The sequence below is a fragment of the Hylobates moloch genome, unplaced genomic scaffold (assembly GCF_009828535.3).
Source record: "Hylobates moloch isolate HMO894 unplaced genomic scaffold, HMol_V3 SCAFFOLD_12, whole genome shotgun sequence".
In the NCBI taxonomy this organism is placed as follows: Eukaryota; Metazoa; Chordata; class Mammalia; order Primates; family Hylobatidae; genus Hylobates; species Hylobates moloch.
This window is the reverse complement of record NW_026652287.1, coordinates 89,239,791-89,254,211: the sequence shown is the minus strand read 5'-3', so window position 1 is coordinate 89,254,211 and position 14,421 is coordinate 89,239,791. Positions and strand designations below refer to the sequence as shown.

The window sequence follows — 14,421 nt, the reverse complement described above, 5'->3', positions numbered from 1 at the left end:
TATTCATCCAGGACCAAAGTAAGTCCTGATGCAGGAAATGAGTGAGTTTCACAGCTTTCTGAGCCCCTACTCGACCCAGGAAGCCCAGCTGGAACCTCCTCTCACCTGGGCCCAGGGCCAGCTTTGTGGGCATACCTCCCGTACAGTTGCACAGGGCCCCATGCTTAGTTTAATGCTATGCTATCATTGTCCTGAAATTCTTTTTTTTTTTTTTTTGAGACGGAGTCTTGCTCTTTCCCCCAGGCTGGAGTGCAGTGGCGCGATCTCGGCTCACTGCAAACTCCGCCTCCCGGGTTCACGCCATTCTCCTGCCTCAGCCTCCCGAGTAGCTGGGACTACAGGCGCCCGCCAACATGCCCGGCGAATTTTTTGTATTTTTAGTAGAGCCGGCGTTTCACCGTGTTAGCCAGGAAGGTCTCGATCTCCTGACCTCGTGATCCGCCCGCCTCGGCCTCCCAAAGTGCTGGGATTACAGGCTTGAGCCACCGCGCCCGGCCTTTTTTTTTTTCTGAAATTCTTAATTATTTTCCTATAAGAGCTTCACATTTATGTTTTGCACTAGGCCCTGCAAATTATGTAGCAGGTCCTGATCGGGCCTGATTTTACTATACCTCATTTGACACACTTGTCACTCTCTTGGAATGCTCCTTCTCTTCCTGGACACCACAATGTCCTTGTCCTCTCCTACTTTGCTTGTGGCTCCTTCCTTTGCTCTTCCTTATCTGAACATTAAGTGTCCTCAACCTCTTCCTTATCTATACTGATTTCCTCAGTGATCCCATCCAGTTTACAGTCTTTAGTACTTTCTCTAAGCTACTACTAACAGAGAAAACTTTAGCAATAATAGCTACATTTGAGTATTTTCATGTGGCAGGCATAAATTGCAAGTACTATTTCCTTTAATACTTTCAACACCTCATTTTGCAAATGAAATGTCCTGGGCACAGAGAGGTTGAATAACTTGCCCAAGGGCACACAGCAGTAAGTGACAGCATGGATTTGAACACAGTGAGTCTAATTTCACAGGGTGTTCTTTTAACCACCACACTGCACAGTCAGAACCTCTCCCTGGGCTCCAGGGGGGTATATCCATCTTCCTACTTGACATTTTCACTTGTATGTCTAATTGGCATCTCAAATTTACTATGTCCACCCCATCCTGTATCACTTCAGATCTCCTCTTCTGGTCTTTCCCATCTCATTAAATGGCACTAAAACTCACTTGGGTGCCCAGGCAAAAATTCTAGCATCTTCTCTTTTTCTCTCCTTCACATCTAGTCATTAGCAAGCCTCATAGACTCTACAGTGTATCTTGATTTTGACTCTTTCTCCTCCTTCCAAGGCCCCTAACCTAGTCCAGACCACTGCTTTCTCCTGACTGGATGATTGCAGTAGCCTCCTAATAGATCTGTCCCTTGCCCCTTGTATCTTCTCCACACAACAGCTAGAGTGATGTTTTCTGCTTTTTCCTAAATGTTTTATTGAAGCATTGATATGTTCCAAAAATTGCACAAATCATATAACTGTAGAGCTTGATGAATCTTTAGAATGTGACCTGCTTATTTAACCAAAACCCAGAGTGAGAAACATAACATTACCAGCATCTCTGGAAGTCCCCTCTTGTGTTCCCTTCCAGCCACTATACTCCCTGCCATCCACATAATCACTATATTTGCTTCTAACTTCATAGGTTAATTTTGCTTCTTCTTAAACTTCATATAAGTAAAATTTAACACAGTAGGTATGCAACATGAATATATCACAATTTATGTATTCATTTTACTTGGATAGTTGGGCTTCTAGCTTTGATCTATTGTGAATAGTATTGCCACAAACACTGTACATGTCTTTTGCTAACCATACGTAAGAATTTCTGTGGGTATATTCCTAGGAGTGGAATTGCTGAATCAAATACTAAGTATATATTCAGCTTCAATAGATATTTCAAAATAGATTTTCAAAGTGGTTATAACCACTAGTAGTATATGAGCATTCCAGTTGTTCTACATCCTCACCAAGATTTGGTGTTATTTATCTTTTTCATTGTAATAATTCTGATGAGTGTGCACAGATATCTCATTGTGGTTTTAATTTACATTTTCGTGATGACTAATGGAATTGAGCACCTTTTCATATGTTTATTGACCATATGGGTATCTTCTTTTGCAAAGTGCCTGTTTAAGTCCTTTGCCTATTTATTTTGTTGTTGTTGGGTAGTGTGCCTTTTTCTTATTGATTTGTAGCATTCTTTTTAAATTTTTTTTTTTTTTTGTAGAGATGGAGTCTCATTATGTTACCCAGGTTGGTCTCAAACTCCTGTCCTCAAGTGATCCTCTCACCTTGGCGTCTCAAATTGCTGGGATTACAGGCATGAGCCACTGTTCCTGGCTGATTCATAGCATTCTTTATAGATTCTGTATATGCACACTTTGTTATGTGTTGGATATATGTGTTGTAAATATCTTCTTTGCCACTTGGTGGCTTGCTTTTCTACTTGGTTAGTGGTATCTCTCAGTGAACAAAACTTCTTAATTTTTTCACAGTACAAATTATCATTCTTTTCCTCTATACTTATTAACGTTAATGTCTTTTTTCACAAAAATGAATAAAATTTTTATTTTAAAACATCACAAGTAATTACAAAGACAAATGTCCCAACTATACAAACTGTTTTTCACATATACATATATACACACATATATTTAAGGTTGGTTGATCTTTCATCTTTTTATCTGAGTAAAAAGAAGAACACTTTCCTCATTCAGGAGATTTTTGATGTTATAATAGTTACCTGAAGGAACATAGAACGAATCCCCAGTACTTATTATATAAGGTGTTTCATGTAAAGTACACAAAAGGTCACCAAAGTTAACATAAAAAAAAATATATCCAACATGCTGCTTTCCCTTTTCTTCTTGTGGTCCTAGTATCAATTTCCCAGTAGAAAAAAAGGATGTATCCAATGTCTTATATACCTTCAACTCACCATGCTTAACAAAAAATTGATATGTATCTTGTGGCCTTACAAGATCCACGAGAATAATCTCTCTTGTTTCTGGGTCCTTTTCCCTTGTTGGCTGCAAAGGATCTCCAAGAGGTATACCTAGATTTGCCATTAAGCTAGTCTTCTTTCATCGTTATCAAGACAGATCCTTTTCTTATTAGATTTTTTTGTCAACTTTTCCAATATTTTCTCTTGCCTTCCTTTTAGACGATATTTTGTCTGGAGATCATATTCCACTAATCACGAATCCTCCTGATGGCCTTCCTTGATAATCTATTTGCTCTCCTTGCCAGTACTCCAAAGGTTTCAAACGTGTTCTCTTGGTCCTGCGAACATTTGGTGTGTTGGAGGGCAATACTAGTTTGTGATGGATTCTGTTCTTTGGTATCACTTTAGATCTTTTTTTTTTTTTTTTTTTTTTTTGAGACGGAGTCTCGCGCTGTTGCCTAGGCTGGAGTGCAGTGGCGCAATCTCAGCTCACTGCAAGCTCCGCCTCCCAGGTTGACGCCATTCTCCTGCCTCAGCCTCTCCGAGTAGCTGGGACTACAGGCGCCCGCCACCACGCCCGGCTAATTTTTTGTATTTTTAGTAGAGACGGGGTTTCATCCTGGTCTCGATCTCCTGACCTCGTGATCCGCCCGCCTCGGCCTCCCAAAGTGCTGGGATTACAAGCGTGAGCCACCGTGCCTGGCCTCACTTTAGATCGTTTTGAGTCATCTGAACTTCCATGAACTTCCTCATCATCCACATCATTGTTATTCTTTCCAGACATTAAATAATTATTATTGAGCCTGGAAGGTCCACTTTTCCTCTAAAACTGAAGTCTTATGCTCTCCAGAATCCAAGTTTGACTCTGTTGGTGTATTACATGTATATCCACTGGTCTGAGGCTTTAGGGGAACATTTTGTGCAGTCATAATATTATCTTCATTCTTTGAGCTTCCTGTAGATCTAGAACAATCCAGATTTTTCTTCTTAGCCAAGTCTGCCTCATCACTTTCCAATGGCTCACTCAGCGAACAACTGGAAATTTCATCATGACCAATGATACCTCCAGAACCTTTAGCATTTAAAAACTTCTGTACTCTTTGGCTGTCTTTAGTTGCTGTCTTCTGCCTTTTCAGTGGAATAGTTTTTTTCCCAATATTCTTAGATGACTGATTTGTTTTCTTAGCAGATTTTTGCCTACTGGTGTGATGCACTGGTAATTCATTTCTTATTGAAGAATTGCTATAAACAGGACTCTCCTCTGATTTTACCACCCACCAATTAGACGGATGCCTGGAAATTCTTCGACTTCTTGTGACAGTTGAAGTCACTTCTTCAGGTACAAGTTTGTTCTTGGACTCACTGGAAAAGTGCTGCTTTTTAGATTCTTCCTTATCTTTTCTAGTGCTACTTTTCTTGCTTCCCACAGGTGGCATCTGTTTTTTGGAAGCACAATCATTTCCCATCTCTTCACGCTCTTCCATATTTCTGTCTGAATTTCTTTGAAATTTGTCTTGGGTAATATGTGACGTATGTATGTTTTCATCTTTAGACTGTCCTACATCAAGCTGTTCTTCAGCCAGTTTAGCCATAAATTTTCTTCTCTGATTTTGTTTTATAGTCCTTTTGCTTCTAGATGATTTTTCTGCATTCTTGGAATACATTTCATATTTTGTAGATCTACAGTCATTTTCTGTTTCACCTGTCAAAGCATAACTTGTATCCAGTACTGTTTTATCAGAGGGCTGAGATGTCTCTACTAGGTGAGGTTTATGGAAATGTTTGTCATTTGCCAAAGTCTTAGCTAATATATTATGATGCTTTTCTCTTGACTTTCTATCTTGAAGGAGTGCAGTGCTCTCAGCTGGGGATATGGTGCGTTGTTTCAGAGGCCCTGCCTTTCTTGGTATAGTAATCCAAGATCTACTGGCAAAACTTTGATCTGGCTCATCAATTATAAATTCATCCTCTATCAACTTCATATCATCGGGAGGACATGAATGAGGTGGAGCTATTGCTCCATGCCTAACAATGGGACTGGATTCACTTTTTCATTTTACTGTTTCTAAAAACAATGTTGAAAAACTTTTTTTAGCTTGTCATTGAATTTCATATTCTGAATCTCGTATTCTATTCTGAGATGATCCTGATGGTTTTCTTTCTTGTCCTTCTGATGTTTTATCCTCTTCCTCTGATACTTTATTATCTATTTCTATTTTCTTTAAATTTACTTTATCTTCAAAGTTTAACCTTTTTTTGGTTTTAAGTGAAACCTCTGTACTTGAAGGCAGCATATTTACTGAATTTTCAAAAGTGTAAGTCTCTCTCTTTTGGGCACTAGATGGAATAACATTTTGCAATACAGATGTTTTTGCATCCAAGAGAACAGAAAGTGAGCCAACAGATAAGTAAAATTCTTCATCAGCTTCACTGTGATGATCATTTATGTTTCTACTTGACATTTTTTCAAGTCAGGTGTATTTTTGGAACCAACATCAGTTGCCAGAATTTTCTGACGAACTTCATGGGCCTGAACTGATCTGTTGGTGGCTTCACTTGGTTCTACAACAAACTGCAGAAAGGCTTCTTTCTTCCTTGAAGAAAGTGGAACTGACTTTGGATGTGATTTCTGGCACTCTTTGCTTGGTGACTGCATACAAGTGTCTTTTATTTTGCATGTTGAATTAAGCACTGATTTTGTAGAATTTGTGCTAAAATCATTGGCAAGACTTTTTTCTTCAAAACAGCCTTGTAAGATTTCCAGAACATTCTGGCCTTGCTCTGTGTTAATGTCACGTGCCCTGGAAGGTCGACAAAATCTTCTTCTGTAGCCATTTCTGAGATGATCCAGACCCGACGCAGCCATGTTCCGGCCCCGCTGAGCTAGCGCAGGTGTCTGAGGTGGAAGCCCACACAGACTTCTTGCTCCAGGTGGCCGAACAAGAAATGAACCGCCGGACTACCAGGCGGCGCCCAAGCAACACCCTTAAGTCAAAGGCGTCGGCCGCGAGAGCTGGAATCCGGAAGGCGTGCGCCAACAACACTTCCCGGCCATTGGCTCCGCCCTCAACAAACATGTTAATGTCTTTTTAAAGCAGTATTTGCCTACCCCAAGGTCATGAAGATATTCTGTGTTCTCTTCTAAAAGCTTATTGTTTTACGTACCACATTTAGATATATATTCTACATGGAATTAACTTTTGTATGTGGTATAAAGTGTAGGAGTCAAGATTAATTTTCTTCCTTATGAATATCCAGTTGACCCACCACAGTTGTTTTATTTTTTATTTCTTTCTATAATTTATTGCCCTCCTTTGAGAACACAATTAAAAGAAAATCCTTTCCTTATTGTCAAAGTGACAGTGTTCTTAAACCAGATCATGAGATTCCCCCTGCTCAAAATCTAGAGTAGTTTCCCATCGCAGTTTTTTTTTTCTTTCAATAATTTCAGCTTTTATTTTAGATTCAGGGAGTACATGTGTAGGTTTGTTACATAGGTTTACTCCATGATGCTGAGATTTGGGATACAATTGATCCCGTCACCCAGGTAGTGAGCATTGTTCTCAATAGTTTTTCAAACCTTTCCCCGCTCCTTTCCTCCCTCTTCTAGTAGTCCCCAGTGGCTATTGTTGCCATCTTTACGTCCAGTGTACCTAGTGTTCAGCTCTCACTTGTAAATGAGAACATATGGTATTTGGTTTTCTGTTCCTGCATTAATTCGCTTAGGATAATGGCACATTGCACTTTAGAAGAAGAAGACACACCTCCCACCATGGCTTCTCCTCCTCCATCTGCCCCCTTTTCAGCTTTCCTCCTACCGATCTCTTCTCTCCTGTCTACTGTGGAAACGCTGACCTCCTTGCCATTCCTCATTCTTCCAGGTGCTTTTGCACAGGGATTCCTGTGCTCAGAGTACTCTTTCTCCATGTCTCAGCCAGGATCGCTCCCTATTTCACTCACCTCTCTGCTCAAATGTCCTTTCCTCAGAATGGACCACCCAATCAGCCCCCCTAACATTGATGAGTAAATAATAAATAAAAGTCCTCTGTATCTGTGTATTATTAATGCTGTCTTCCCTACTATGTGATTCTTTGAGAGAAGGGATTGTATCTTACTTGCTTTTGTGTATCTCGTTTGCAGCATGATACACAGAACTCAAGTAGTGTCCTGAGTTTATTACATATGATAACTCATTGTTTTCCTTGCCCTGTCTGCATTAGCCTTGGATAATTCTGACTCTGCTATAAATCTTTAGTAATTTGGATAAGCTCTGGTGGAATATTAACTTTTTGTATTTTTTTAAAAAGGGGCTGCTAAGCAATATTGTAGCTGAACTCACTTTAACTGTTTTACATGGAAATAATGCATGGGCTGAGCCCAAATGAACTTCGTATGTTGGCAAAAGAACATAAGTTTCAGTGACTTTATATAGCCAGGCCCTATGTTTCTCTAACAGTGATACTAATTGTGTTCAAGTTTATAACATTACATTTTTTTCTAAGCACTCTACAATCCAGATTTAGTGATTCTTATTGACCTACTTCCTATTACTGGGGCCATTCTAGGGCTACATGCATATAATAAAATTTGTTTTTTAGGCAAGAGTTAGATCTACCTTTCATTTGTTTATTCTTTGTCAAGGCAATTATTTCCACCATTGATTGCATCTGTTTTCCTTTTTGTAAATCCTTGAACTGTTGTCTGACACACATGATTCTTTTATTAATTCTTTTATTAATCATCAAATGCCATTAAATTATAGAGCAGAAAGAGACTAATAAGATCATCTTATCCAGCTATAAAAGTATTACTGGATCAGTTGATAAAGTATAGTTGGTAGATTAAAATATTGCATCTTTAATAGTCAGCTTCATGAAGCTGCTAACTGTGCTATGGTGTGTTAAGAGACTGTCCTAAATCTTAGGAAAAACACACTGAAGTATTTAGGAATAAAGATGCCTTGAGTTGCATAACTTACTCCTAAATGGTTCAGGAAAAAAAAATATGTATGTGTTTGTGTGTGTGGGTTTATGTGTGTTCATATACAAGGAGAAACAAGTACAGAGCAAATTACAAACCAAATGAAGCAAAACATTAACAAGTAGATTTGCATAAAAGGCATATTAGTGTTATTCGTACTATTCTTGTAACTTTTCTGTAAGTGTGAAATTATTTCCACATAAGCAGTTTGAAAAATTATCTCATCCACCCCTCTCAGGAAAAACATTCAGTCCTCATGACATCATGACACAGAAGTTAACTAGCTTCCCATTACCCAGAGTTAGAAACAAAACTGACTCTTAGTCCTGTGTACCCTCTGTTACACTATGCTGCGGCCTTCTAGTAAATAGTTACTGAGCGCTAATCGAATATGGGGCCAGTCATCCTGCTGTGTGCTTACATAGGACACAGCCAAGCTTGCATATTAGTGATGTAGTTTTGAGTACCTTTAAAAAGTAATTTGGCTATTACCTGGGCAGCCTTACAACCTCCAGCCCCTCTATTACCTGGACACCTTGTTATTAGATATGCTGCTCATTGTAATGAGACACCTATGTTTGCATTTTAACAAACAGTGGTTTTGTTCTTCTATTTCTTGATAGCTACTGCTTCTTGGGATACCTTTCTCATGCTATGGAATTTCAAGCCACATGCTAGAGCTTACAGATATGTGGGTCACAAGGATGTTGTAACCAGCGTGCAGTTTTCTCCACATGGAAACTTATTGGCGTCTGCCTCACGAGACAGAACCGTGAGACTCTGGATTCCTGATAAGTAAGAGAAACAAATAAACACTTGATATCCTTTGGATTTGGAAATGTGAAAGAAAGCTGAGCCCGGCTGCTGCTCATGCACTGCTGCCTGCACTATTAGTCTCAGTCACATACAAGGCATGCTGCCCTTGTGGTAAAGTCAAACTAATTCATATAATTTTTTCCTCAAAATTATGTCTTCTTTTTGAAAACTATTTCCTACCATGGAAATATGCTTAATATGTCTTAAGTTTTTTTGAGGGAGTAGTGGTAGCTACCAATCCCTTTGTAGATCTGAGGTAAGCTTTAGACTATCTCCCCAGAACGATACACATCAGTATGTATAACCAAAAATTCACAGTTTATTAACTTCCTAATGCCTGTTCATGGATCCTTCAAGGAAGGACCCTTGGATCCCTGTTGAAAACCCTGTGCCTTTGATTTGATTTGTATCACTCGTTATCGGGGTCCAGAATTTTCTTGTTAAAGAAAATTTCTGACAAAAATATAAACCATTGGATTTGTGTAAGGTCATATGCGTTATAACAAATCTCTGTAACAGAGACTTTTCAAACCCTAACTAATGGCCCATCTATTTTAAGTAATTATTGAGCCATGATTTTTAAAAATGTTTTTAAGCTTTAAAGTTTGTAAATTTTCAAACACACATGAAAATAGAATGAATAGCATTACTCCCCTCCCTCATATTCCCATCAATCAGTTTCAACAGTTGTCAGGATTCTGCCCATCTTGTTTCATCTACACCTCCTCTCACTTTTTCCCCTGGAGTACGTTTAGACAAAATCCTACATATCATATCATTTCACCCCATAAATACTCAGAGCAGAGATCCCCAACCCCTGGGCCACTGACCAGTACCAGTCCATGGCCTGTTAGGAACCAGGCCAGAGCTCTGCCTCTGTCGGATCAGCAGCGGCATTAGATTCTCATAGGAGCACAAACCCTATTGTGAACTGTGCATGCGAGGGATCTAGGTTGCACGCTCCATATGAGAATTTCATGCCTGATGATCTGTCACTGTCTCCCCTCAACCCGGATGGGACCGTCTAGTTGCAGAAAAACAGGCTCAGGGCTCCCATTGATTCTACATTATAGTGAGTATGTAATAATAATAGAAATAGGGCTGGGCTCAGTGGCTCACGCCTGTAATCCCAGCACTTTGGGAGGCCAAGGCAGGCGGATCACCTGAGGTCAGGAATTTGAGACCAGCCTGGCCAACATGGTGAAACCCCGTCTCTACTAAAAATACAAAATTAGCCAGGCGTGGTGTCACGCACCTGTAATCCCAGCTACTCGGGAGGCTGAGGCAAGAGAATTGGTTGAACCTGGGAGGCAGAGGTTGCAGTGAGCCGAGATCGTGCCATTGCACTCCATCCTGGGCAGAAAAGAGCAAAACTCCTCAAAAATAATATAATAATAATAATAATAATAATAATAATAATAATAATAAAGTACATAATAAATGTAATGCACTTGAATCATCCCCAAATCATCCATCCTTCCCCCGACTCCCTGGTCCCATGGAAAAATGGTCTTCCATGGAACTGGTCTCTGGTGCCAAAAAGATTGGGGACCACTGCTTTAGAAGATAAGAATTTGAGTATTTCCTTGACCCTGTCGTGGCAGGATTTGACTTGTAGTCTGTGACTAAACAGGCCCTGGCACTCCCAAATGAAGGAAAGCTCATGGGCATTCCCATGCCAGTGGGTGCTTTTTTTCTGCCACCACCCAAGGGGAACTCTATGCTGAGAAATCTGAATATATTCCAATGGTAGTGAAAACTGTTGAAGAGAAGTGACATGTTAAAATGGCTGGCAATGTAGCAGGGAATTTTAAGGGACAAGGAACTTGTTTGGGGTCCAAGAGGAGAAGCATGTTCCAAAACCCTTAACTTTGGGAATTTAGAACTAGCTTTTTTACTATCTTCTGCACAGCATAACTTCAGTCTCCCTTTACTAATTCAAGGAAATGTCAGTGAACAAGCTGTATAAGGGTAGATGAACTAAAAGCTCACTGAGTCATTAATTTGTCATAGCTCATCTAAATACAATGATTAGGCTTGTGTAGGTGTCCCTAGTTTCTCTTTCTAAATCATGTCATAGTAGGGACAGAGCAATAATGGTGGATCATGGCAACGGAAAGGAAGATGATGTGTCAGTTATCTATTGCTGTATGACAGTCGCAAAACCTTAGTACCTTACTACAGAAACAATGATTTGTCACAATTCTGTGGGTTGTCTGGATGGTTATTTTGCTTATATGGTGCAGGCTGAGATTACTCATGCAGCTTCACAGAGCTGGCAGATGAGTAGATGGGCTCTGTTCCTCATTCGTATGCCTGGGGCCTTGGTGCGGGCTGTGGCAATGGCATCTTGGTTCTCCATGTGCCCTCTCTCCAGCAGGATAACCTGTAGTTTTCTCACAGCATGACAGCTGGGTTCCAGGAGAATCAAACCAGAAGCTGCTAGACCAATTAAGAACTAGGCCTGAAACTTGCAGTGTCACTTCTGCCACGTTCTGTTGCTCAAAGTCAAGTCACAATACCAGCCCAAAGGGAAGAGAAATAAACAGACTCCACCTCCTTTGAAGCAGAGAGACATGCGTGTACAGGGATGAGATGAGTCACAACACCTCCTCTCACAACACCTCCCCTCAAAAGTCACAACACCTCCCCTCAAAGGGAGGGGAAATAAACAGACTTCACCTTTTGTGAAGCGTAGAGACATGCATGTACAGGGATGAGATGGGTATTGGCAGCCATATTTGCAGACAGACACCACAGCTGGTGACCAGAAGGCAAAGAAAGAATAGGGAGAGTCTGGGGGCATGGCTCGCACCTGTAATTCTAGCACTTTGGGAGGCTGAGGCAGGAGGATCACTTGAGGCCAAGAGTTCAAGACCAGGATGGGCAACATAGCGAGACCCTGTCTCTATAAAAAATAAAAAAATAATAAAATAAAATTAGCTGGGTATGGTGATGCACACCTATAGTCCTAGCTCCTCAGGAAGCTGAGGAGGGAGGATCTCTTGAGCACAGGAGTTTGAGCTGCAGTGAGTAGTGATTGCACCACTGTATTCTAGCATGTGTGACAGAAAGAGAACACGTTTCAAAAAAATAAATAAGAAAAGAATAGGTAGGAGCAAGCCTGAAAGCAAGTCTGGCCCAGAGTTGGTCACAGTGGGCAGTCAAGAGAATTTAGCTGAAAGGGCAAGTAAATATGTAGGAGGGAGAGAACCTATATTAAGTTAAGATGAGGAACTAGAAACCAGTCAGGCACCAGCACAATAAACACAAGGCACTCCTATCTTGGTTTCTTCTGTGTTTCCTGTTGAGACTGGATCCGGTGCTTGGTTTCGCCTATGGCTGAGAGGACGGCCTTTTAGAAAGGAGGCAAATGAACAGCCTGCTGGAGTGGAGAGTGCAGAACTAAAAATCAGGGCAGATTTTGATGATACTGATGGTCTGTCTCTTAGCTTCCCCGTCATTGCAGATGCCTTTTCTTTTCTTTGTTTTCGCTAGGCATTATGTTTGGATTCAGGCCAAAATATACTCCTGATTTCCACTCATGAAATTTACCCTTGAAACTTCACTGAGCTAGTCCCTGGATGCTCCCTCCTAATTTTTGTTTAATAAGTATTTCAGTTTTTCCTGAGTAATATCATATGTCAGGTGATGGAAATTTATGATAAAGTCACCTTTCCTCCCTACAGACCACTGGAAGGGTAAGCCAGGTTGGATCTACAAGCCTTTATTGACTGTTCCGAGTGGAATTCAACATGTATTGAGTTCTTTTTATGTGCTTGACATATTGCTAGATGCTAGTCTTATAGAGATGAATAAATCATCATTCCTGTTCTTCAGAAATGTACTGCTTAAGAGGAGACAAATCATTCTTTAAAAAGTCACTGTATAATGTAGTAAGCAAAATCGTTGTAGCAAATAGGAAGCCATTAAGCCTGTCTGGCTTGGCCAAGGGAGTCTGGGGATGGGGGAAATAGTCCAGCCTGAGAAAGCAGTAAGTGCAAAGGCAGGGGTGTGTTTGAACGGCTGTGACTGTTCTGAGTACAAAGTTCAGTGTGAGTGGCAGGATGCCTCACCAAAGCACTTGGGCATTGTGCTTTCTTTTGGAGAAGAGCCAGTGACACATTTACACTGGGATTTACATGCTTGGAGTTACGCTCTTAGCAAGGTAATAAGCACAATGTGTAGGTGACTGGCAGGGGACAAAAGATTAGAGCAGGGAGACCAGTTAAGAGGCTTTTGCAATAACCTAGGTGAAGGATGTTGAGGATATATCTACCTTAAGGCACGCAGAGCCGACATAGAAGAGGAGGATTCAGAAGATATTTAGGAAGTGAGGATGATATGGTTTGCTAACTTACTGGATGTGGGAGAGGAAGTGGGAGGAGTTGAGTGTGACTTCAGGCTTCTGGCTTGGACACAGGCGGATGTCACTCTGACCAGCCAAGGTAGCAAAATACAGGATGAGGTGCAGGTGTATGGGAGATCAGTGTGAACATTTGAACATCTGAGACACATATATTGTGGCCAACTAAATTCTGTTGCCTGATGTTTTTCAAGCATTTATGACAATTTTCCCCACAGGGTATCTTGAGTATCAATATGATTTTCTAAATGGGAAAATTTCTAAGTCGTAGATACAATGTAAGGTGAAAATGCCTTGGCAACTTGGGAACACTGACACAAAGTAGCATTTACCACACATCACCTTGTAACTCCAACACTATCTAGCCTGCACCCATTTTAAGGTTTTCTACTTCTCACACGCCTCACATTATTTTCTCCATCTTTTTTTTTTCTATTCTCTTCTTTTCTGCCCTTCAGTTCTCAACACCTGAAATTTCATGGAAATTTCAGTGTTGATGAAGAGTACAGTACAACATAGCCCTTTCATACTTTTGTTAGGTTTTACAAGAGTTAAACCATTTTATTTAAACTATTTTATGTTTCAAAGTCTGTATTGTGATTAAGTATTAACTATAATTAAATCAAATGAGTTATAAATATTAAACTGTTTATTTCCAGGAGAGGAAAATTCTCAGAATTTAAAGCTCATACAGCTCCAGTTCGAAATGTAGACTTTTCAGCTGATGGCCAGCTTCTAGCTACAGCTTCTGAAGACAAATCCATAAAAGTATGGAGCATGTATCGCCAGCGCTTCCTATATTCCTTGTATCGACATACACACTGGGTACGCTGTGCCAAGTAAGTGCAAAAATTTTCATATTAAGATTTCCACATATTTTTTCTACTTCATGTTTGCTCCCAACTTCCAGAAAAAGGGTTTGAGGACATATTCATTCATTTATTCATTCAACAGATATTTGTTGTGTGACTGCTTTGTGCGGGAACAATAGTAAACAAAATAGTGAAAATCCTTGCTGTTACATTCCAGAGAGACAGACAAACAAGTAGGAAAATAGAGCAGGTCAGATGGCAGTAAGCACTATGGAGAAAGAGCTGGGTTAGAAGGGGGCGCGTAATTTTTTTTTTTTTTTTTTTTTGAGACACGGTCTCTTGTTACCCAGGCTGGAGTGCAGTGATGCTATCACTGCTCATTGCAACCTTGACTTCCTGGGTTCAGGTGATTCTCCTACCTCAGACTCTGAGTAGCTGGGACTACAGGCATGCAC

At 40.4% G+C, this 14,421-nt stretch overlaps 1 protein-coding gene and 1 pseudogene across 10 annotated transcripts in view; one reads left to right on the top strand and one right to left on the bottom strand.

Annotated features, from left to right (window-relative positions):
* Window positions 1-14,421, top strand: part of POC1B (POC1 centriolar protein B) — a 122,134-nt gene that overhangs the window by 19,670 nt on the left and 88,043 nt on the right. For 9 of the 10 annotated variants that reach the window (XR_009208857.1, XR_009208856.1, XR_009208859.1 and 6 more), the window contains 2 exons: window positions 8,596-8,767; window positions 13,814-13,993. Coding sequence is in view for 4 of the 10 variants with exons in the window: in XM_058424860.1 (XP_058280843.1) it covers window positions 8,596-8,767; window positions 13,814-13,993 (352 nt within the window). In the remaining 6 variants the exon portion in view is untranslated. The remainder of the gene's footprint in view (window positions 1-8,595; window positions 8,768-13,813; window positions 13,994-14,421) is intronic. The other variant, XR_009208861.1, reaches the window with a different exon arrangement.
* On the bottom strand, window positions 2,662-5,899 carry LOC116479074 (centromere protein C-like; annotated as a pseudogene).